Genomic DNA, 25,286 nt, shown 5'->3' with positions numbered 1-25,286 from the left:
TAATCAAAGTCAGTTAATAACAAGTTTTGTCAAGAACATGGAGAAATGCCCTAGCCAGTTTGGCTCAGTGGACAGAGCATTGGCCTGCAGGCTGAAGGATCCCAGGTTTGATTCCATTCAAGGGTTCAAGCCCGAATTATGGACTCGATCCCCAGTGGGGGTGTGCAGGAGGCAGCCGATCAATGTTCTCTCTCATCACTGATGTTTCTATCTCTCTCTCCCTCTTTCTTCCTCTCTGAAATCAATAAAAATATCTAAAAATATATATATAGAAAAATATAAAACAGAATTATTAAAAAGGACAAATACTGTATGATTCCACTTACATGAAATACCTAGAGTATTCAAATTCATAAAGACAAAAAATAGAATAGTGGTTGCCAGGGGCTGGGGAAGGGGGAGTAATGGAAATTGTTTAATGGGTATAAAGTTTCAGTGTTTTAAGATGAATGTCTGGAGACTGGCCGCATGACAATATGAATGGACTTAATATTACTGAACAGTATGTACAGTTAAAAATGGGTAAGATGATAAATTTTACGTTATCTACCACAATTAAAAAATGAATACATCCTATAACAGTAATAAAAACTATTTTAAAACAAAGCCCCAGCCCAGCTGGCATGGCTCAGTGGTTGAGCGTCAACCTATGAACCAAGAGGTCACGGTTTGATTCCCGGTCAGAGCACATGCCCAGGTTGTGGGCTAGATCACCAGTATGGGCATGCAGGAGGCAGCCAATCAACAGTTCTCACTCATCACTGATGTTTCTCTCTTCTCCCTCTCCCTTCCTATCTGAAATCAATAAAAACGTATTTTTTTAAAAAAAGCAGCAGCCCTGGCTGATGTTGCTTAGTGATTAGAGTGTCCGCCTGTGCACCAAAGGATTTTGGGTTCCATTCCCAGTAAAGAGCACATAGCTGGGTTGCAGGTTCGATCCCCAGCAGAGTGCATGTAGGAGGCACCCAACAGATGTGTCTCTTTCACATTGATGTTTCTCTCTTCCTGTCTATTTTTCTTCCCCCACTCTGTCCCTCCCTATCCCTTCTTCTGTCCCAGTCTAAAAAAAAAAAAAAATTCAATGGAAAAATAATAGTATACTTGGGTGAGGATTAACAAACAAACAAAAAAGAAGTGCTGATATATGCTACAATATGGATAAACCTTGGAAACATGCTACTAAGTAAACGAAGCCAGTCATAAAGACCATATATTTATGATTCAATTTAAAATAAATGTCCAGAATAGACAAACCTGTAGAGACAAAAAGTCACTCAGGGTTAGAAAGGTGAGGAAACAAAGTAGGGGGTAAAACGGTGTTAGCTAAAGGATATGGAGTTTCTTCCCGAGGTAATGAAAATATTCTAAAATTGACTGCACCTATCTGTGAATATACCAAAAACCACTCACTTATATAGTTTTTAAATGAGTAAATTGTATAAAATGTGAATTATGTCTCAATAAAGCTACTTTTTAAAAATTTTAAGGCTGCTCTATCCAGAAGGAAAAATAGTAGGCTCCAAATTAGTCCTCTTGTTCCAAGGAAAGTTACTGGGAAAAATACCCTACATACCTGCAAAGGAAACTAAGACCAGCACCTAAACTAATCATGGATGTGTTCATCACATACATCAGACAAATAAAGATGAACAGACATTAAAGAAAACCCAATTTTAGGGTTTTAAATAAGCATGCTGTGACATACCAGCATTTAAAACTGAGTTCCCGGGTTTCCAATCCTGGTTACATATCAGAGTCACAAGTGAAGTTTTTTCTTTTAAATACAATTTCCTAGAGCTCTCCAGAGATCTATTAAATCGGAATCATCTCTGGGGTAAGACCCAAACACATTGTTTTTTTTTTTAGTGTACTTTTATTCCTGGATTAGGGACAAAGATCTCTGATAATATTCATGGGTACCTTAGTAAGATTAGCATACTTTGTTTAGAGAATTTTTTCAAGTTGAAAAGTTTCTACCTCCCTTATTAGAAAAACTATTGCTTTTCTGGAACTTGAGCAAATTTTCCTAATTTTCTCTAAAAATAATTAAACTATATTTCCAAAAGAAATCATATAAGGAAAAGGGAATGGGTACTTAAAATTTTTTTAGCCGAAACCGGTTTGGCTCAGTGAATAGAGCGTCGGCTTGCAGACTGAAAGGTTCCAGGTTCGATTCCGGTTAAGGGCATGTACCTGGGTTGCAGGCACATCCCTAGTAGGAGATGTGCAGGAGGCAGCTGATCGATGTCTCTCTCATCGATGTTTCTAGCTCTCTATCTCTCTCCCTTCCTCTCTGTAAAAAATCAATAAAATATATTTTAAAAAAATTTTTTTTAATATGTACAAATTAAAGAGAATTTCATTAACTTAGCTGGATAGATATACTTTGACTAACGATTACTTTATTTGGCAACAAAACACAGTTCTATTTTGGTTTTAGTCCAAAAAAATAATTTATTTACTTACGAATCCATTAAAAATATCAAGGTTTTTTCCACTCAAGGCATCAATCTTGAATGGCCAAAACATTTATTTTATATCCAGATAGATTCTGTAAGTTTAAAGATAATGGGATAATTACCTAGCCACAATTTATTTTTCATTTTTAGTTTTTGCTTGGTCACCAGCAAGAATAGATCCAATTGTTTAAATACTTAAAACATAATAAAAACTATCATATAGCCTCTCAGATTTCCAGAATTGTGAGAATATTACCACAACCTGGCTTTTAAAATCGTTTCAATTGAGGCTCTTGGGTAACAATTTAAAATTTCTATATTAGATAAAATGGCTACTGAATATTAGTATGTACCATTAATAATGCATAGAGGGTGGGGCAAAAGTAGGTCTACAGTTGTGAGTACACAAAACACAGATTATTGTAATACTTATTAATTATTGTATTATTTTTCCATATGAACAATTGTAAACCTACTTTTGCCTCACTCTGTACATATAGTACATATTCAGTTAAGGGAAGAAAAATATTCATATGGTAGCTTTAGACCAAGTACTTCTGGTTATCTTCCCACTCGTAGCACCTTCAAATCCTACCTGCAAACTTTCGTTAATTTGTATTTCATGACATGTTATATTCTGCATGACTAGTACATAGCATATCAAGTGATAAATTAGTTTGAACACACGTGTTTCAGACTTTCTTCTGTAGAACTACTACATACCTGATTTTTCATCTTGTACTTCAAATTCTGCACCAGCAGATCCCAATAGTGACGCCCCATGTTGTAACAATCTACATATATCAAATCTGTCAAAATTCAATCGATCTGTAGTAGATGAATCTTCCATAGCACTTTCTGAAGTAGGTTCTAGATAAAGTTTAAAAATATTTAATTTGATCACACAGCCAAAATGTAAAATGAAAGAAAACAGCATTACTTGTGGTGGATGGGTAATATTTTAAGAAAAGTAAAAGGGGAAGTAGAAAAGCTACTGTGGATTTACTTATGATCAGCTCTTATTTATGAATAAACAAACTATTTAGTCGGTGGCTCCCCTCCTACAAACTATCAGAATGTTAGTGGATAGCTGTATGTATAGCTGTTTTTTGCTACAAAAGCACAATGTTACATGAAAAAATGCATCCCCCTTCATGTTGAAATACGTATAATAAATATCATGCTGTCTCCACTTACTATTAAATTAAAAAAAAAATACCAAGGTAGGGGAGAGAGCAACCAAAGGATTTGTATGCATGCATATAAGCATAACCAATGGATACAGACACCAGGGGTGAGGGCGTGAGTGGGGGGGGCAGGGGGGTAGGGGGCCAACGGGGGGATAAGGACACATTTATAATATCTTAATCAATAAAGGGAAAAAAATTTTTTTAAATACCAAGGTGGCCCAGCCATTGTGGCTCAGTGGTTGAGGGTCAACCTATGAACCAGAAGGTCACGGTTTGATTCCCGGTCAGGGCATATGCCCAGGTTGTGGGCTCGATCCCCAGTATGGAGCATGCAGGAGGTAGCCAATCAATGATTGTCTCTCATCATTTATGTCTCTCTCTCTTTCCCTCTCCCTTCCTCTCTGAAATCAATAAAAATATATATTTTTTAAAAAAGCTAAAATAAAAATACCAAGGTAACGATGAGTTTATTAGCTAAATTGAAAGATAAACATATTCATATAACTAAAACTAGTAAGCAGCATTCTTCCCTATAACTGAGGAATATCTGGAACACAAAGCAACTACTTATTCAATAGCACTCACTTCTCAAAATATGAAGCTACCAGAGACATAGAAGCATCGAACAGACTGTCAAACCTCAGAGGGAAGGCAGGGAAGGTTGGGGGCAGGGAATGATCAACCAAAGCACTTGTATGCATGCATATAAGCATAACCAATGGACACAGACAGTAGGGGGGTGAGGGCATGTGCTATGGGGCAGGAGCGGCCGGGGAGAGGTCAGTAGGGGGAAAAGGAGACATGTAATACTTTCAACAATAAAGAATTTAAATTTAAAAAAAAAAGAAACTAATTATAATCCACTGTTAAATTGCTAAAATTATACCAAGGCCTAAAAATAACTTCAAAATGTTCTGTATCCTTTCCAAAAAGGTATGCCATTATAAATTTTTAAATATACTGTTAATTGTCCATTGGTTTGTTGAGCTGGCATTTGTATATAATTCATCCATAAACAAAGCATAATTGCTTCACTTAAAGAGAACTGCTATTATATTTTAAGTTTTCTAGTGATGATAAGCAACCTTACTATAAATATTAATGCCAGTATAACTAATAAGTTTTGTAAAAAAGAATCTGAATTCTACCATCTCTATATACCAAATAATCAGGGATAATAACCTGAAAAAGAAAAAGCTCTTTTCTAAAAAAAAAAAGTTATAACTTCTTTTGGTTATATATTTCATTTGACTACAGAAAAGACAAATTAACATAATCACTGAAAATAACATGTGCCAGCAAATTAAAGCAAAAATTTTAGATAATTGAAACTTATAATAAAAGTGATATTATCAAAGTGACTTGAAAATGAAACCCACTTGCACCATATTAAATTTTCACTCAATTAAAATTTGCATCTTTACACATTTTTAAAAGCATACAATCATTTTTAAATATTATTTCAGGAAGTCAGAAAATAATTTACACTATAAGGCATCTAAAGGACACATTAAAAAACTAAGCATCCCAGTCAGGGCACATACAAAAATCAACCAATAAATGTATAAATAAGTGGAACAACAAATCGAAGTTTCTTTCTCTCTCCTCCCCTTCCTCTCTCTCTCTCAAATCAATAAATAAAAATTAAAACAACAAAAAACTAGGCATAACCATCCAAATAGCCACACATAATTGTGATTAAATTTAGAAAATAATTACACTATTCTTCCACCAACAAAATAGACTACTGCTTCAAAGATTTACTTTGTATTGACTTAATTTTATTTTTTAGGACATAAATTCCTTCAGGGAAGTAATAATCTCTATAAGTCAAGCATACTGTAGAATAATTTATTTTCTTAAGAATATTTTTATTGACTTCCGAGTGGAAGGGAGAGGGAGAGAGATAGAAACATCAATGATGAGAGAGAATCACTGATCAGCTGCCTCCTGCATGCCCATGCTGGGGATCAAGCCTGCAACCCGGGTATGTGCCCTGACCATGAATCGAATCATGACCTCCTGGTTCAGAGGTTGACGCTCAACCACTGAACCACACCTGCCAGCCTAGAATTAATAATTTAAAAAAATAAATATGAAAACATTTGTTTAGTAGTCTTTTTTTAAAGCATATGAAAATCACCTTATTCAATGTCATTTTTTGATAAGGCTACATCTAAAAGCATAAAAATTAAGACTTAAAATTATTAAAGTATAAAGTGTATAGTTTAGTTAATTCTACAGTTAGGTGTTTTACTGCAAATAGGTTTTCCACTTAAAAGCACCTTGTTTGGTTCTTGGCACTGGATTCCACTCAGGTACATTTTTCACTATAGCTTCAACAGCTTGTCCTGCTGCTATCCGAGTATCCCAATTTGTACTTCTTAAGTATATCAGCACCTTAAAAAATGATAAAACAAAAACAGTTATATACCAGAAAATGTTGTTTGTTCAAGGTAGCCAGAACAGAGAAATACAAATTTACATGTTATTAATGTATTTTAATTTAGCAGCCATCAAATTTATATACGTCTTGAAATTACTAAAATCTTTTGTAAGATTATATTACTCACATGAATCACACCTTAAAAAGAATTTTTAATACATGAAGACTTAAGTACATTTGAAAAATAACATAGCTTTTAACCTGCTAAAAAGCAAAGTGTATATTAAGTCTTATTTAATGCAAAAAGTTAGAAAAATCTAGCAGAAAGAATAAATGAGGTAAGATTGCAAGAGATAAAATCAGTATGTAAAAATCAATGGAAAGTGTTCCTATAAACTTTCAATAAACAACCTGAAAATAAAATTAAGAAAATAATTCCATTTAAATAACATCAGAAATTATAAAATACTTAATAAATTTAAGAAGTGCAATACTTGAATACTGAAAATCACAAAAATTCAAAATATTGTTGATAGAAATTAAATAAGATCTAAATAAACAGAAAAATACTTCATGATCATGGATTGAAAGAATCAATATTGTTAAGATAGTTAATACTCCCTAAATTTATCTAGATTCAACAAAATTCTTCAAAATCTCAGTTGATTTTTTACAGAAATAAACAAGTTGGTCCTAAAATTTATATGGAAATGCAAGGAACTCAGAATAACCAAACAATTTTGAAAAGAATAAAATTGATAGATTCACACTTCTTGATTTCAAAACTTTCTATAAAGCAACAATTACCAAGACAGTGTGATACTGGTGAAAGAACAGTTATCTAGATTAATGGAATAGAATTAAGAGTCCAGGCCCTGGCCCAGAAGCTCAGTTGGTTAGAGCAGTGGTCGCCACCCTTTCAGACCTCACGGACCACCAGTGGTCCGCGGACCACCGGTTGGTGACCGCTAGGTTAGAGCATTGTTTCTGATATGCCAAGGTTGCAGGTTTGATCTCCAGTTAGGGCACATACAAGAAGCAACCAATGAATGCATAAATAAGTGGAACAACAAACTGATGTTTCTCTTTCTCTCCCTTCCTCTCTCTAAAATCAATTAAAAGTAATAATAATAATTAAGAGTCCAGAAACAATACTATGTGTCTATGATCAACTGATTTTCAACAAGAGTGCCAAGACAATTCAATGGATAAAGAGTTTTTATTAACAAATGGTGCTGGGGCAACAAAATAATGATTTTGAACCCTACCTCACACCATACACAAAAATTAACTCAAATGGGCCATAAATCTAAAAGTAAAAGCTAAAAACTATTAAATTCTTAAAACATAAGGGTAAATCTTTGTGACACTGGGTTAGGCAAGGGTTACTTAGATATGACCCCAAAAGCACAAGTGTTGTGTGTTTTTTTTGCACGTGATGTTTAAAAAAAATTGGACTTCATCAAAAGTAATAACTTTTGTGCTTCAAGGACACCATCAAGTAAGTGAAAAAACATCCAACAGACTGGAAGAACGTATCAAATACCTGATAAGGGGCTTGTATACAAAGTATATAAAAAAGTCTTACAACTCAATAATAAAATAACAAATATCTCACTTTAAAAACAGGCAAAGGATCTGACTGTTCTCCATAAAAGATAAACAAATAGCCAATAAACACATGAAAAGATGTTCAACATCACTAGTCATCAGAAAACCCATCAAAAGTACAATGAGATATTACTTTACACTCACTAGTATGTATATAATCAAAGTCAGTTAATAAGTTCTGGCAAGGATGTTGAAAAATCAGATCTCTCATACACTGTTGTTGGGAATGTAAAACGGTGGAGCCAGTTTGGAAAACAGTCTGGCAGTTCCTCAGGATCCAGCAATTTTACTCCAGGCATATATCCAAGGGAAAGGAAAACATGCAACCACACAAAAACCTGTACGTGGATTTTCATAGCAGCATTTTCATCATAGGCCAAAAAGTAGAAATAACCCAAATGTCCATCAACTGACGAATAGATAATAAGGTATATCCATATATATATACAATGGAATATTATTCAGCAATAAAAAGGAAGGAGGTAATGAGACATGCTACAATATGAAAGAACCATGAAAATATAAAATATTATTTTAAGTACAAGAAACCACTCACAAAATGTCACACAACTATATAAAATGTTCAGAATATGCAAATCTATAGACAGAAACTAAATCAGTGGTTGCCTAGGACTGAGAATGAGAGGGGAAGTAATGAAGAATGACTGCTAATGGGAATGAGGTTTCTTTTGGGGGAGATAAAAATGTTTTAAAATTAGATTTCGGTGATGGTTGCATATATCTGTGAATATAATTTTAAACATCATTGAACTGCATACTTTACATGGGTGAACTGTATTATATGTAAATTCTACTTCAATAAAGCTGTTTTAAAAACAAAACTGAAAGGCAACAAGAAAACACTGAAGGGAGAGGAGAGAGAGTAGGAGGTAAGAAGGTGCTAAAAACAAACTTTGCCTCTTTTGGAATTATTTGATGGCAGCCAGTATGCTGGGGTCTCATTTATGAAGACCAGAACTCACTTGGAAGGCTGGAAACTTTTTCTCAGTTCAGCATAGATTAGTCTTGTTCATTGTTTCCAGTTTCAGCTCATTCAGTCCTCTCTTCCCTTGGGATGAGAGGAAGTGGGTATGCTTCCCTATCCCTCCACCTTACACATGAGTACAATATTGCCTAATATGCATCCTTCTCCATTGTGAGAACATGGGACCTGTAGATGTCAAATCACTGTCTCTCCGTCTACATCTTGGTCAGAAATGGTAGTATCTAAGCAGGGAATACATTGGAAAGAGAGTCACTGAGTCACTGTTAACCCTTATGGTAGGAACCACATAGTACAGGTTTATATATATCAACAAGGGGCTTATAACTCCTACTCCTAAGAATCAGGGAGGAACAAACGAAAATGAAAAAAGGGATAAGATCAGTGGGAAGAGAGGTATCATGGAGCTTTGAATGTCTGGGCTTATCATATTGCCCCTCCCCCAACCTATTCCGTATTCTTCCTTCCCCCAAAGCACTCTTGTTTTTACTCTGCATGCCAGAGAATTAAACATATGGAATTTGCTGCTTACTATCATACAAACATACTTCCACAAGCCCAGAGTTCAGTGAAAGTACAGTCATTGCTTGAGGAAAGAACTTAGGTTAGCATTATGAAAACAGTGATCCAACAAAGCAGAAAGCCTCCACTTACTAAGAATATAATGACAGCTAGGTTCTCATATATTTTAATCATGCCCATGAGTACTCGTCCATTTTAAGACTGCCAACTGTGATATAATTATTAGCCATTAAAAACAAGTTAGACCACCAACAAACTAGATTAACAACTTAGTTCATTACCAAATTGGGTCAGATTCAAATTTGTGCCAAAGGTAAAAAATGTTATGTTGTCACATCCCTTAAACAATTAAACTTGATGCAAAAACAAAACAAAAATACTTTAAATCTTGCAACAAACAAAATACATTATAAATAGCAAAAATCTAAAAATATTTGAAAAACGTTACGATTTTAATGGAATTTGAAGACCACAAGCTGTCACTAAAATAAAATAAGACAATTTTTGTCTTTACTTTTGTTATCTATGGACAAATTTTCACAATTGTATTATAATTTTTTAAAAAAAGCATTCTTACTTTAGATAAGAGATTATGTAGTTCATGGGGATGAAGCTTTACCACTTCTCCAAGTTGCTGTGCAGCAGCTTTTCTTGTAACTGGAGTAGTGCCAGTATCCAGTAAGATAAAAAGACGGTCAAGCCTAAAATGCCAAAAATACAATGGTTATTCTGAAATGTGTTTTCTCATATGTATGAGTTAATAAATGTACTGAGCATCTGTGAACAAAGACCTATGCTAAAGCTGCAGGGGAATCTCTACTCTCAAGCAACTTGCTATGGCAAGGCAAATATACAAATAAGTAGAATATAGAATACAGTAAGATACATGTCAGAAGAAACATACAAAGTATTTTAAAGAGTAGGGACAGAGAAAACAAATACTATATCCCCAACTGTGTAATACTGAAAAGGCTTTGTAAAAGCAATGGTGTATGAGAAGGACCATAATGGTAGAAAATAAGATTTCAATACTGGTGGAGATGAGGTGGTGAAAGGGAAGGGGGAGAGACACCTGGAAGAAATAATACCACCAAGGCAATAAGAAAAGGAAGACTACATTTAGAGAAGTGACTAGTAGCTTAACTGTAAGATAACAGTGGGAGACAAACCGGCTAGGGCAAGACAAATATTCATTTAAATCTTCTATATTATATGGCAGGCAAAATTATCAAAAATTAAAATGTTTTACTATAAAAAATGTATTAGTCTTAGATCAAATTTATGCTACAATGGACGTATAATTGTACTAGAAGGCCCAGCGCACGGATTCATGCACCAGTGGGGTCCCTTGGCCTAGCCTGCTCCCTCTCACAATCCAGGACACCTCGGGGGATGTGGGACTGCCAGTTTTGGCCCGATCCCCACAGGCCAGGCAGAGGGACCCCACCGGTGCACAAATCTGTGCACTGGGCCGGTTTCAGCCCGATCTCCACAAGCCAGGCAGAGGGTCCCCACCAGTGCATGCCTCTAGTATGCATATAAGATCTTTGGTTAATCTCCTCCTGCCTCCTCCCTGAGATTCATCCATCTGTTCCATGTTTCCATGCCCCTGCATTGAGCATCTGCCCCCCGGAGGCTGTGCACATCATAGCTACTCGTCGAACGGTCGCTTAGGCTTTTATATATAGAGATTGCTGCATGTACTCATGTATTCTTTATAACAATACTAGAGGCCCAGTGCACGAATTCATGCACCAGTGGTGTCCCTCAGCCTGGCCTGCAGGATCAGGCCAAAACGGCTCTCCGACAACCCCAGAGGGGTCCTGGATTGCGAGAGGGCACAGGCCAGGCCAAGGGACCCCACCAGTGCACAATCGGGGCCGGGGCGGGACGCGGGAGGTTGGCCAGCCCATGAGGGACCGCAGGAGGGCTCCAGGGCATGTCCGGCCCATCTTGCTCAGTCCCAATTAGCTGGACCCTAGCAGCAAGCTAACCTACCAGTCAGAGCATCTGCCCCCTGGTGGTCAATGCACATCATAGCAACTGGTCGACCGGTCAACTGTCTGCCCCCTGGTGGTTAGTGCACATCTTAGCGAGCGGATGAGCAGCCTTAGCATATCATTAGCATATTACACTTTGACTGGTTGAATGGATGACCAGACACTAAGCATAGTAGGCTTTTATTATATAGGATGTTTCTTCAATATATGAATAGTTCACAAAGATTCAGCACTTTCCTATAGGAAACAGTGATAAAATGAAAAACAAGACTGGAAATTAGAGAAGCTTTAAAGGTCCTACTTCTGTCACTTATTAGAGGACTTAGGGAAGCTCACTTTGCTTAACCTCTTATTTTGGAGGTAAAACTAGATATTTGGGCTGTATTTTACAGCATCACATCATTGCAACATTTTTGTATTTTTTCTTATATAATGTTTTTCATATCTTTGACACCTGATGTCAAATTCCTTAGACATCTGCAAAGATTTTAACTACTTCATAATTCCTTTTCCATATGGAGTTTCTGCTTTTTTGTGACCAAAAGCAAAGCTGGCCACAAAATGAACACTCTAAGGAAGTGGCAATACTAACCTGTTTCATTAATCATCTGAGAGATGCAAATCAAAACGACAATGAGGTACCATCTCACACCTGTCAGACTGGCTATCATCAACAAATCAACAAAGGACAAGTGCTGGAGAGGATGTGGAGAAAAAGGAACACTTGTGCACTGCTGGTGGGAATGCAGACTGGTGCAGCCACTATGGAAGACAGTATGGAGTTTCCTTAAAAAACTAAAAATGGAACTCCCATTTGACCCTGTGATCCCACTTCTAGGAATATATCCCAAGAAACCAGAAACACCAATCAGAAAGGATATATGCACCCCTATGTTCATAGCAGCACAATTCACCATAGCTAAGATCTGGAAACAGCCTAAGTGCCCATCAGTAGATGAATGGATCAGAAAACTGTGGTACATCTACACGATGGAATACTATGCTGCTGTAAAAAGGAAGGAACTCTTACCATTTGCAACGTCATGGATGGAACTAGAGAGCATTATGCTAAGTGAAATAAGCCAGTCAATGAAGGAAAAATACCACATGATCTCACTCATTCATGGATAAAAGAGACCATTATAAACTTTTGAACAATAATAGATACAGAGGCAGAGCTGCCTCAAACAGATTGTCAAACTGCAGCGGGAAGGCCGGGGAGGGTTGGGGGGCAGGAGGTAGGGGGGTAAGAGATCAACTAAAGGACTTGTATGCATGCATATAAGCATAACCAATGGACATAAGACACTGGGGGATAGGGGAGGCTAGGGGACTGTCTAGGGCGGGGGGATAAAATGGACACATATGTAATACCCTTTGTAATACTTTAAGCATTAAAAAAAAAAAAGAATTCTAAAAGAGAAAAAAAAGAAAATTCACAGTTTTCAAAATTTTCCCCAATCATTTCCACATTCTTCAAACCCCAATTACCATTCCCTATTCCTTAAAAAGGAGCAGACACCCTGCCAGTGATGCTCATTGGTTGAAGATCAACCTATGAACCAGGAGATCATGCCTGGGTTATGGGCTCGATCCCCAATAGGGGACGTGCAGAAGGCAGCCAATCAATGATTCTCTCTCATCACTGATGTTTCTATCTCTCTCCCCTTCTTCCTTCCTCTCTGAAATCAATTTTTTTAAAAAAAGGGTTACTTCACTGCATAGACAGATCTCTAGGATATGGAACACAAATGATCTCAAGTTCTTTCTTAACTATCTCTAAAGATTGGTCTTTATACTTATCCTCTCTATTAGTATCTTGAACCAGTGCTTAAAAACACCTCTTTTAGCGTCGGCCTGCGGACTGAAAGGTCGCAGGTTCGATTCCGGTCAAGGGCATGTACCTTGGTTGCGGGCACATCCCCTGTGGGGAGTGTGCAGGAGGCAGCTGGTCGATGTTTCTCTTTCATCAATGTTTCTAACTCTCTATCTCTCTCCTTTCCTCTCTGTAAAAACTCAATAAAATAAATTTTTTAAAAAAAGTAAAACACCTCTTTTATTTCCTCCTCATACAATTTAATTTTTTTAAATATATTTTATTGATTTTATTTATTTTATTGCGGATGTGCCCGCAACCCAGGTACATGCCCTTGACCGGAATCGAACCTGGGACCTTTCAGTCCGCAGGCCGACGCTCTATCCACTGAGCCAAACCGGTTTCGGCACAATTTAATTTTTATCAGTCACATTTCTAATCCTTCTCTACTACTGAAATAGCATACCTGAAAGTCACCAATGAACTTGTAAGATCCAAATCCAATTTTTTTAAAATCCAATTTTCTTGACTCTTCTATGACATCTGACATCAGCAAAAATACTCCTTAAAATACTTTCTTTTCTAAATTTTCATATTTTATTACCCTGTTCTTCTTTGAACTCAATTCTTTCCTTGGTTTCCCTATTCTTAACACATTTAATATGAACATTCTCCCAGATTCCATCCTTGGCTGCTCATCTCTCACCAGTTTCTCCCTTAGGAAACTGTATTATTTGTTAAAACTATAACACAGTACAAATAGTCCCTAACTCTGGCCTATCTAGAAGCTCTAGTGCCACACTTTCAACTGCCTGGTAAGCATAATCTCATACTGATGTGATATTATTTGCCAGATTTACTTCCTTAAGCACCCTTTGGTCAAATGACTACCTTATTCTAAACTTTTTAATGGCTCACCCTTGCCTATCAGATAGCAATCAAAAACAAAAAAGTCTCTCCCAAACATGAACCTTTTTGGTGCTCATAACTTTGTCTATACTGTTTCTTCCACTTAGAATGCCTTTTCTGGGCTCAATTCTTCAGCTAGCTCCCATCCATCAAGATTTAAAGTTATGCCCTAGTTGGTTTGCCTCAGTGGATAGAGCATCGGCCTGCAGACTGAAGGGTCCCAGGTTCGATTCCAGTCAAGGGCACATGACCAGGTTGCGGGCTCGATCCTCAGTAGGAGATGTGCAGAAGGCAGCCGCCAATCAATGATTCTCTCTCATCATTGATGTTTCTCTCTCTCTCCCCCTCTCCCTTCCTCTCTGAAATCACTAAAAAATATATTTTTTAAAAAAAGATTTAGGAGGGGTGGGGGGCAGGAGGGAGGAGGGTAAGAGATCAACCAAAGGACTTGTATGCATGCATATAAGCATAACCAATGGACATAAGACACTGGGGGGTAGGGGAGGCCAGGGGATTGTCAAGGGTGGGGGGGGGAAAAGGGACACATATGTAATACCCTTAGTAATACTGTAAGCAATAAAAAAAAAATTAAAATAAATAAATAAAAACATTTGAGGTCAAAAAAGAAGATTTAAAGTTGTTTACCCTTTGAAACCATTTCAAACTACTAAACCATAGAGATTATTTCCTCTTCGGAAATCCACATGAATTCTCATCTTAAATGGCCATTTTGGTATTTATTATGCTTTGCTTTGTGGCATCTCTTACACTGAGTTGTCACATGATGTCTTATGCTCATTAGGCTTCACCTCCTTTGATGATTCTTTTTGCCCCGCTCCCCCACAATACTTTGCACAGTGTCTCTGCACAGTATTTAAATGTAGTTGAGTAGTTGGTGCTTACTGTGATTAAAATTATAAAGAAAAGTTCAAATTTCTTGGGAACAAATTTAGGCACCATTTTTAAGCAAAAAAAAAGTGTGCTGTATTAAATTTTTTTTTGCTTCCTTTGAGAAACAACCTTAATTTACAACAGACGTATTACATAAAAACAAGTTATTAAAATAACAGAACTGATGGTAAGATAATATTTCAATTAATGAAGAGATTAGCATAACAGTACTTCAGCATTCTGAACATCAAGGCACTTATGTCTGCTCCCAACAGCAAGCTGAAAGAGACCATGCAGTAGGCACTGTATTCCTTCAAAAATTTCCACCCTTCCTAAACTTTCCTTTAGTCCCCTGCTACCTAGCTTCATCAGAACCACAAGCTGCCCAAAGACCAACTCCTAACTTAATGCTGATCTGTCTCAGCCACACAGTTACTCCTGCCTCTCCTTTCTGCAAAGCCTTTTATCCCAATGCCATGTCATGTCACCTGTGCTCCTCCAATAGCCAACTGCCCTAAGAGTAGCAGATCAGCTCACTCTCTCATCCAGTTCTAGGTCCGTTTATTCTCACATCTTCTACCTGGTGGTAATAAACATGTCTCCCTGAAAAGAGGAATGGAGACACAAGATGCTTCCTTGGTCCTCTTGACTCACAGTCTCTTTTGGAGTTCTCCATTCCTCTCTCCAGGACAGCAGATTAGACACCACATAAAAGGCAGAACACAAAGAGATGCAGACCAGGATCTGACAAGAGGGCAGCCTGATCTGTTACCCCATGGTAGACAGCTATAAGGCAAGCAGGGTAAGCATCAGGGCCAGGCCACAATGGAAAAGGCTGGTATAGTGAACTGATGGGAGAGGGGCAAGGGCTTGAGATAGGGTCAGTATTATGTTGGAGGGCAGACAGGGCCCCTGGTGAGGGAGAGGTCCTGAATGAAGCTAGGTGGTCAGAAGAAAAAGGAAGTTAAAAGAAGGGCTGATTGAGGAACACAGTACTTACCACAATACTACTTTCAGCTAAACCTTCTCTTGCAGAAAAGCTAGTAGAAAAAAATGCCATTCTTCATTCTCTAAAGATATACAGATGGAGAAGAAGAAAGAGGTAACAGATGTCAACTGTATAAAAGGTACCAAAGAAGATAGAAGAATAATTTAAATAAAACCTAAGGTAATTATATTTGACAATATCCACTACTTAGGAATCTACTGATAAGAAATCTGGCCCATTTTCAATTTGGGTTTTAATTCAGAGAGATAACTACTCATGACATGATTCATGTTTTGTTTACCTACTTGTGATTTCAGGCAACTGTTCTAAAGACTACCTAGGAAAAGGAAAGAGTACAAGAAGTTTGTAGAGTTTATACTGGCAGCTGCAATCTAATCCCTCTTCTTTTCAGCTCTCTGCATTATGATACCTCATAAAGACATAAAAAGAAACTGAAAGAAGTCATACAGGGTGGGCTAAAGTAGGCTTACAGTTGCAATACAAATAAATATTAATTAATTAATAATACAAGAATAAACTGTGTTTTGCATACTCACAACTATACACCACTTTTGTCCACTCCTATATATTATTACTATGCCCTAGATTACTACTCCATCACTAATAAACAGGTATATGTTGCATTTCCACTCCTAAGCCAGTTGAAGATGAAAGAAAAAAGGTATAAAATATAACTTCCTTAATCTACTTCCAATCTCAATATTCTCAGAATAAACTTAATCTCTGAAAAATTGTGGAAGGTCAACCAACAGAATACCTCACAAGAATGGCTTTGTAACCTTAACTAAAAGAGAATGATCAGTCAATTCTGTCCATTTTATTAGGTATTTTTTATATTTAGCAAAAAATTACATAAAAATTTAAAACAGAAATTAAATTTTCACTTTTCTTTATTATATAGGGAATAAGGTAAGAAAATAAATATCTAACATGAACACTGTCCTAAGTCCCACATATTATCATTAAGAAAGTTACAGTCTGCCGAAACCGGTTTGGCTCAATGGATAGAGCGTCAGCTTGCGGACTGAGGGGCCCCGGGTTCGATTCCGGTCAAGGGCATGTACCTGGGTTGCGGGCGCATCCCCAGTGGGGAGTGTGCAGGAGGCAGCTGATCGATGTTTCTCTCTCATCAATGTTTCTAACTCTCTCTCTCTCTCTCTCTCCCTTCCTCTCTGTAAAAAATCAATAAAATATATTTAAAAAAAAAAAAAAAAAAGAAAGTTACAGTCAAAAGAAAAAAATTTCCAAGAAATTCTCTAGCCTGGTGTTTTAAAGAACAAATCTTCTAATTCAAACTATGGGTAATTTGAAACTATGCTAATGTTATGCTCTTTAAACAAGGATGTAGATTAATTTAAGATAACACGTAGAACACAAGGGTGAATATGAAGATGTGAAACCACACCAAAGCCAGGGGCACAGCCAGGTGCATGCTAGATAAATTGTATTTCCCCCACAACCACACTAGAACATAAACTCCCTGGGAATGGGGACTCCATTTTTGTTCTCTGTTGTCTCTCCAGTGCCTAGAATATAGAAAGCATTCTGCAAATACTTGTTAAATGAATGCTTAGGTATATATACATACACCGGTGTGACTCAGTTGGTGTCATCCTGGGCACCAAGAGGCCTCCGGTTGGATCTGGGTCAGGGCATGTGCATTAAGTTTCAGACTCAATCCAGGGTAGGGGGTGTGCAGGAGGTAGTCGATTGATTTTTTGCCCTCGTATCGATGTTTCTCTATCTCCTCTCCCTTCGCCTCTCTTTTCTAAAAATCAATAGCGATATATATATTTTTAAATACAACAAAGTTATGTTTTCTCCTTCAGGACATTTTTTCCTAATCTCTATCCCTACCTAATAGCCTATTGCCTTTTGTATGATTTTTTTTGTTTGTTTTTTTAATAAACTTTAAAAAAATATTTTTATTGATTTCAGAGAGAAAGGTAAAAGAGTGATAGAAACATCAATAATGAAAGAGCATCACTGATTGGCTGCTTCCTGCATGCCCCCCACTGGAGTCCGAGCCTGCAACCCGGGCATGTGCCCTTGACCAGAATCGAACCTGGGACCCTTTAGTCTGCAGGACAACACTCTATCCACTGAACCAAACTGGTTAGGGCTGTATGATTTTATCTTAAAGATAAAATATAGGTTCTTTAGAAGAACTATCTGTGGTTTTAAAACAATACAAAATTATACACTTTCCCTATGTATATCAAAATCTCTGGATGCTCAAGTCCCTTATATAAAAGAGGCCCAGTGCACGAAATTCGTGCACAGGTAGGGTCCCTAGGCCTGGCCAGCGATCAGGGCCAGTTGGGGCCTTCCTTTCCCGGCTGCCTTCCTTCATTCCACGCCACCCCCTGATGGTCAGCACATGTCATAGTGAGCGATCGAACTCCCAGTCTCCTGGTCGAACTCCCGAGGGGACACTTTGCATATTAGCCTTTTATATATATAGAAGATAAAAGATGGCATAGTATTTGCATATAACCTACATATATCATCCCATATATAGCAGGTCCTCAAATAACATCATTTTGTTTAAGGTTGTTTTATTATAATGTTGATGAGATGATGAGATGCCACAGGAAATTAACTCTTGTTTATACCAGTTAGCATATGGTAAAATGGTTTCATTATAAGTTGTTTCCCTTAAAGTCTTAGGATCCACCAACAATGTTAAGTGAGGACTTGCTGTAGTTTAAATCATTTCTAGATTACGTATAATACCAAATACAATGCAAATGCTATGTAAATAGTTGTTACACTGTATTGTTTAGGGCAGGGGTGGGGCCGTATAAAGCCCACAAAATCATTTGGTCTGCCCCTGCCAAGGCAACCACAGGCGACACTAGAAATTCAATAAATCCAGGCGCTTTTTTCATAGCAACATAAATTTATATTCAATAAATTATATTAAGCAAATGATATAAATATCCAAATGGCCCATGGCAGAAAAAAGGTTCCTCACCTCTGGTTTAGGGGGATGACAAGAGTCTATACATGTTCAGCACAGATGCAACCATTGTAGGCCTAACTACATAGTACACATCAACAACAATGTAACTTCTTTCCCCCAAATATTTTTAATCCATGATTGCTTGAATCCACAGATATAGAACCTGCAGATATGGAGCGCCCACTGTATGTAATTCATAATAGTCCCTTCTGTCAATCCTATAATGAATTAAAATTTGTAGTAAAAGAGGAATAGGCTTAGCAAATACAAGAAACATATGCTGTCCTATAGATAATTAAGATCATTTTAGCATTTCCCCTGTCACTAGGAAGAATCCACTGAACTTCCCCCACAAAAAGAAACTTCCTTTTACTTGGCAGAGCAGACCTGTTGAAACAATGTTTCTCTGAAGTATCAGCAGTGCACAGAGAATTAACAAAACTAAGCAAAGTTCTGTTCATAATGTAGCAATTTGTTTCTTCCATAACAGGATATGTTCCGATTTTTTCCTGAATCCTTTCTGAACACTGCATCATTTTCAAATACAAAGATATATGTCACATATGTAAGATGTAGCTTCTAATGTAGTCAAATCATAATTACTGTCTAGACATTTTAGACATGAACCTCATTTTGTTTAGCTTATAACACTGAGGAAAAATTCTCTATATTTAAAATTTTCCTCTATATGATCAAGGAAAAACTGTTCATATTAACTAGTCAATGTAAAACAACAGTCAACTGATTCAATTGTGGCATAAACAGGCAAAGGCATCAAAAACAATCTTTAAAAAACAAATCTCTGCCCTGACCAGTTTGGCTTAGTGGATAGAGCGTCAGCCTGCAGACTGAAGGGTCCCAGGTTCGATTCTGGTCAAGGGCATGTACCTAGGGTTGCGGGCATATCCCCAGTAGGGGTTGTGCAGGAGGCAGCTGATCAATGTTTCTAACTCTCTATCCCTTTCCCTTCCTCTCTGTAAAAAAATCAATAAAATATATATTTTTTAAAAATTTATATTAAGCCATCGAGCCCAAAAGTTACAGATTCACCATCTTCTGTAATGAGCATAATACTCTTTAACAATTCTTCTAAAACTACCCCAACTAGGTAGTGACAGGTGATACTAGAGCAGCGGTTCTCAACCTGTGGGTTGCGACCCCTTTGGCGGTCGAACAACCCTTTCACAGGGGTCGCCTAAGACCATCCTGCATATCAGATATTTACATTACGATTCATAACAGTAGCAACATTACAGTTATGAAGTAGCAACGAAAATAATTTTATAGTTGGGTCACAACATGAGGAACTGCATTTAAAGGGCCAGAAGGTTGAGAACCACTGTACTAGAGAAAGGATCACAAAATAAAACAGCAGAATTCAAAGATTTAACAACTGTAATATAAATTATCTGAAAGCAATACGAAAAGCAGTAATATATACTAATTTGTCTTTTTGCTGAGGCTGGTTTTGTAGGAGCAAGTCAAGTAGCTAGTGAGTGAGCTTTGCTTATTTTCCAGCATTCACATGTAAAGGGTAACTTTGTTCTCTACTCCTACATTTATATACTCCTTAACAATTGTTTATTAAGGGTCGAAAGGAATTATAATTTTTCAGTAATATTTCACTGCATTTTATGGAGAACTTCAAATGCTACCATAGTGTATGTGCTGCTGAAGGGAGAACAAAATGCTATAATTGTACTTGCAATTTTAGAGGGTCCCAAAGTTTGTGGTGGGTGTTGTTTTTGTGAAATTTAACCCACCCATGTGCATTTTGTCACAGTCTTACAATTCAAAGTATAATAAATCTATAGGCCTTTATAAAACTATAACCAAGGTCTAAAAAATTTGATCATTCAAAATGCAGTAATAGCCAATTTGCATTCTAAAATGCCACATTATCACAGAATTGTGCCAATTATAAACTTTTAAAAATAACTCTAGCCCAGCTAGTGTGGCTCAGCAGTTGAGCATCAAACCAGGAACCAAAAGGTTTCCAGTTCGATTTCCAGTCAGGGCACATGCCCTGGTTACAACTCAATCCCCAGTGGGGGGGCCATGCAAGAGGCAGCCAATTGATGATGTTCCTCTCTCATCAATATTTTTCTCTCTCTATCCCTTTCCCTTCCTCTCTCTCTCTCTCTAAAATTCAATTTAAAAATATATAAAAAATAATTCTAATAATATTTATTATGTTAAGTTATAAGCCCAGCCAATATTCCAGAAGAAAAAAACAGTGTAGCTAAACTCAGAAGCACTCACTGGAAAACACTGAAAATACTTTACTATATATAAATTACAGTAAATCATAACAAGTATTAAAACAAGAAACAAACAAAAAAAAACATTTAAAAAAATGTACTGAGCACCTAGTAGGAGCCAGGACCTCCTGCAAGGGATAGAAAGATCAAACATATTCCCTTCTCTCACAAAGTATCCTATATAATAAAAGGCTAATATGCAAATCAACCAAACTGCGGAATGATTGGTTGCTATGATGTGCACTGACCACCGGGGGGCAGGTACTCAACGCAGGAGCTGCCGAGCTGCAGTGACTTGGCAGTGGCAGTTCTTGGGTGATGCACCCTGAAACCAGAGAGGAGGGAGCCCGATTCCTTGCAGGGCCACACAATTCCACCTTGGGCCGTGAGTTATGTTGTTGCTGGGGCACCGTCGGCCCCGAATCTGGTTTACTGCAGATTGCATTCCACACTCTGTACAACAGCAACTTTGCAGAGTGCCCTCTCACACTCCAGGACCTCTAGGGGGATGTCGGAGAGCCTGTTTACGCTCGATCTCTGCAGGCCAGGCCCAGGGACCCTACCTGCTGGAGGGACCATGAGAGGTTGGCTCCAGGCCTTGTCTGGCCCTGCCCTGTAAGCTACCTTCTAATTAATTTCCTTTCAATGTGCACGAATCCGTGCACTGGGTCACTAGTGATAAATATTATGATTGACAGAACACATTGGTGCAAAAAGCTCAGATGAAGTAAAGGCCAGAGAAGGCTTCCTGAACAAACTGACATATTGCCTTAGACCCAGAATATAAGGTTGGAATTAGTCAGACTTAGGGGTGGGACACAAGAAAGAAATGTTCCAGAAATAAAGATTAGGAGGTGAGAACACAAATTTGGAAAAGGGGAGAAAGGAAGTGAGAGAGACACAGAACTTGACACAAGATGAAGCTAAAAACGTGAAGCAGTAATCAGATCACAAAAGACCTGGAAAGATGTGTTTGTTGAGAAATTTGGACTTTATCCCATGTCATTAGAAAACTATTGGGGTTTAAGCAGAAAAATGACAATATTAAAATGTGTACATTAGCAAATGACATGGCTGAAGTAAAGAATACGTTAGAAAGAGCTGCCATGGGAGGCAAGAAAATCAACTGGTTGCTGTTCCAAGTGTCTTGGATTAGCGATGACGGTGGTATGAAGCAGGATTGTGGTAACTGGTATGGAAAGAAAAACTGACCAGAAAAAGATTAGAAAGGTAGAACTGATGACATTGGGTTTGGTAACCTGCTAGATAAGGGGAAAAGAGAGAGGGAGAAGTCAAATATTATCCCAAATTTCTGAATCTGGCAACTGAGGGAATGATGATGGCACCAACTTACTGTTACCTTTCTGTTGGAAATATTTACAGGTCCTAAAAACATTATTACAGTTACTTTTCAGTTATGTGCATTGATATAAACAGCAAAAAACATTTCTGATTTAATTCTGGCAAATAGGCTTTTTATCTCTTGAACTATCTTCCACCTACTCCGTATGAAATAAGATTAAAATGAGTCCGTATTTCACATGCATACAGTAACAGGAGAAAAAAGATAATTAGTTAATAGAGAAACTTTGCTTAGTGCATGGAGAAGGCCAGCTTGAAATTAAAGTTTGCAATTTAGAGTGACTCCGCAGATGAAAAAGGCAAGAACTGACAGTATCCCCAAAACACAAGAGTCTCAAAAGTGTTTTCTTTTAACCTATTATATTACAAAAATAAGCATAGGAGTAGCTCTTTCATAAAACCATGACAGGCTTTTTAAAAAGTAGAATTTAATAGAATTTTGACAAGATGAATAAGAAAGAATCTCCTGGGGTGGGGGAGTGAGGCACTACCCGCTGAAACGTCAGGAACAAAAGGCAGTCTCTCTTGAAACCCACTCATTCCTTTAGAAATGTAGGTGCCCTAACCTTCTGGTCAAGCAGATTAGTCTCTTTTTTAATCACTTTCATTTTGACTCTATAAAACCAGACCCAATACTGTGAAAATACACTTAGCTCTAAGAAAGGAACTTCAAGAACAACTCATTCCCTTACATACTGTTATCACCTGGTAGACAAATATCATACTAAGCTTATGTATCAATGTATTTATAATGCACATATGTATGTATTTATATGGAAGGTAACACATTAAAAAGGTGAGAACTTGCACAGTCTTGTAACATTCTGCATTTGCAAAAATCGAAAGTACCGCTTGTGTTCTCTCAAGGCAGTTTTATGTATCACAAAATAAGAATTTCCTCACACTGAATGGGTTCAGTTAATCGATGAAATACAAAGTAGATGCCCCATAACTCCAGGTACCTAGCAACCCCCTTCACCCAACTCCCCTCGGGCTTCTCCCACACACGATTTCATCAGTTACCTGGGGAGTCTGTGAGGGATGGGTGATCCTTTCTCTTGGAAAACAGATACAGCTGGAGCACAGTGTGTGTTCAAGGACCATGTTCAATTAATTATGCAAAAGAATAAGGAAAACGATTCGTTTTCTCAACTATCATTTTTCCTTCCGTTTATGTCAGTGGTTCTCAACCTTCCCAATGCCGCGACCCTTTAATACAGTTCCTCATGTTGTGGTGACCCCCAATTTCATTGTTACAAATTGAACATAATCAAAGCATCGTGATTAATCACAAAAACAATATGTAATTATATATGTGTTTTCCGATGGTCTTAGGCGACCCCTGTGAAAGGGTCGTTCGACCCCCAAAGGGGTCGCGACCCACAGGTTGAGAACCGCTGGTCTACGTGGTAGAAGGACCCAATTCTCATGAAAACGGGCTTCATGAACTGTAAGAAACTGGCTAACTCCTTCTAGTTGTCGTCCCAGGGGCTGTCCCCTACTCACATGTACACAGACCCACTACAATCAAACATCCGACGGAAAGTTTCCCCACCATCCTGCCGTGCTGCAGGAAAGGCATGCAAATATGCTGGCTTCCCCTAGGCGGTCCTGTTGACAGGCAACACACATTTTTAAATAATTTCAGATCTGTGATATGCCTTTCGCGCTTTAGTTAAGGAAAACGGTACTAATACGATCATTTGCCCAAGATTACCACGCTGACGACTGAATGTGTACTACTACACAGAAGGTAAATTCTACTGTAATGTTAAAAAAAAAAAGTCCTCAGGAAAAAAAACACAAAAACTTATCTCTAAAGCCGTAACTATAAAATGTTCACGTAACTAGCAGCTCGCTTAGATCCTGGTACTCTAACTGCCCCATCCCGGAGCGTTCCTACCAAGTTTTCCCGTGAAATGGAGGTTAGGGAGCAGCCTTAAAACACGGAGATAAAAGGCTCTCCTCAAACTGAAAGAGGGAAGAGAAACCAGACATGAGAAATGCGGCGAGGAACGAGAAAAGCAAGCTCTATCGTGGCAATAAGTCAATTACATACACACACACACACACACACACACACACACAACATGTTTTGAACCATTCACCATTCACGAGGAGGAACCCGCGCCCAAAGCCCCGCAGGCTGAGGGGCGAACTCCGTGGTCCGTGGAAGAAGGCGCCCGAGCCCAGTGACAACGGGAACCGCTCCCTTCTAGGAGGCGGCCGCGGACTGGAGACGGGGGCTGGCCGGGGCCGCCTCCCCGCCGGCTGGTCCGGGGCGAGACCCACCTGGAGACGGCCATGGCCGTGCGCCGGCGGTTCGAGGTTCCCCGCGAGCTGGGCGCCGCGCCGCCGAGGCGCTAGTTTCCCGAGAGCAGCGCGGCACAGGCCCAGACCGCGGAGCAGAGGGGAGCGGCTGGCGCGGCGCGGGGCGTCCGGGCGCGGGCTCTCGGGCATCTGCCCCCCGCCTACCGACGCTCGTCCCCGCAGCGGCCCGGGAGCAGGGGTCTGACACAGCGGAGGCGGCAGTCCTCCAACCCGCACGACTTCAAACCCGGTGCCCCCAGCCCCGCTCTCTGCTGACGCAGGCGTCCGCACGCCGGACTGAGCGTCAGCGCGCCGGAAGTGACGTCACTCCCCGCGAGGGGCTCCGCTCCTGGGTGAGGGCGAGGAGTGTCAGCAGCCTGGCCCTGGCAGCGAGCGTTTAAAAAGGGCGGAGGCCAGCTCTTCGTGCTCACCTGGAGAGGGTCGTTTAATTTTAAAACGAGGCGGGGCGAAGGAATGTGGGGCCTCTCATTTATTTTTCAGAGAAGGAAAAAAAGGCGATTTAACCGTAGTTCCGGAAGTTCAAAAACTTAGTTTCTACTTCCTTACCGCCCCATCCTCATCCCACCGAACT

At 38.6% G+C, this 25,286-nt stretch overlaps 1 protein-coding gene across 5 annotated transcripts in view; it reads right to left on the bottom strand.

Moving 5' to 3' along the window:
• The window catches only part of BTAF1 (B-TFIID TATA-box binding protein associated factor 1), a 113,585-nt gene extending 88,591 nt beyond the window's left edge, over positions 1–24,994 (bottom strand). For 3 of the 5 annotated variants that reach the window (XM_059662828.1, XM_059662830.1, XM_059662832.1), the window contains exons 1-3: positions 24,677–24,994; positions 5,935–6,049; positions 3,183–3,329 (exon numbers count right to left, since the gene is read on the bottom strand). In XM_059662828.1, the coding sequence (XP_059518811.1) occupies positions 3,183–3,329; positions 5,935–6,049; positions 24,677–24,844 (430 nt within the window). In that variant the 5' untranslated portion in view covers positions 24,845–24,994. Of the gene's footprint in view, positions 1–3,182; positions 3,330–5,934; positions 6,050–8,629; positions 8,874–9,748; positions 9,873–24,676 lie in introns of those variants that run through there. The other 2 variants (XM_059662829.1, XM_059662831.1) reach the window with 2 other exon arrangements.
• Between the last annotated feature and the right edge of the window lie 292 nt (positions 24,995–25,286).

Source organism: Myotis daubentonii, chromosome 13 (assembly GCF_963259705.1).
Source record: "Myotis daubentonii chromosome 13, mMyoDau2.1, whole genome shotgun sequence".
Taxonomy (NCBI): domain Eukaryota; kingdom Metazoa; phylum Chordata; class Mammalia; order Chiroptera; family Vespertilionidae; genus Myotis; species Myotis daubentonii.
Note: the sequence above shows the minus strand (reverse complement) of the source record. Positions and strands in the feature narration are given on the sequence as shown.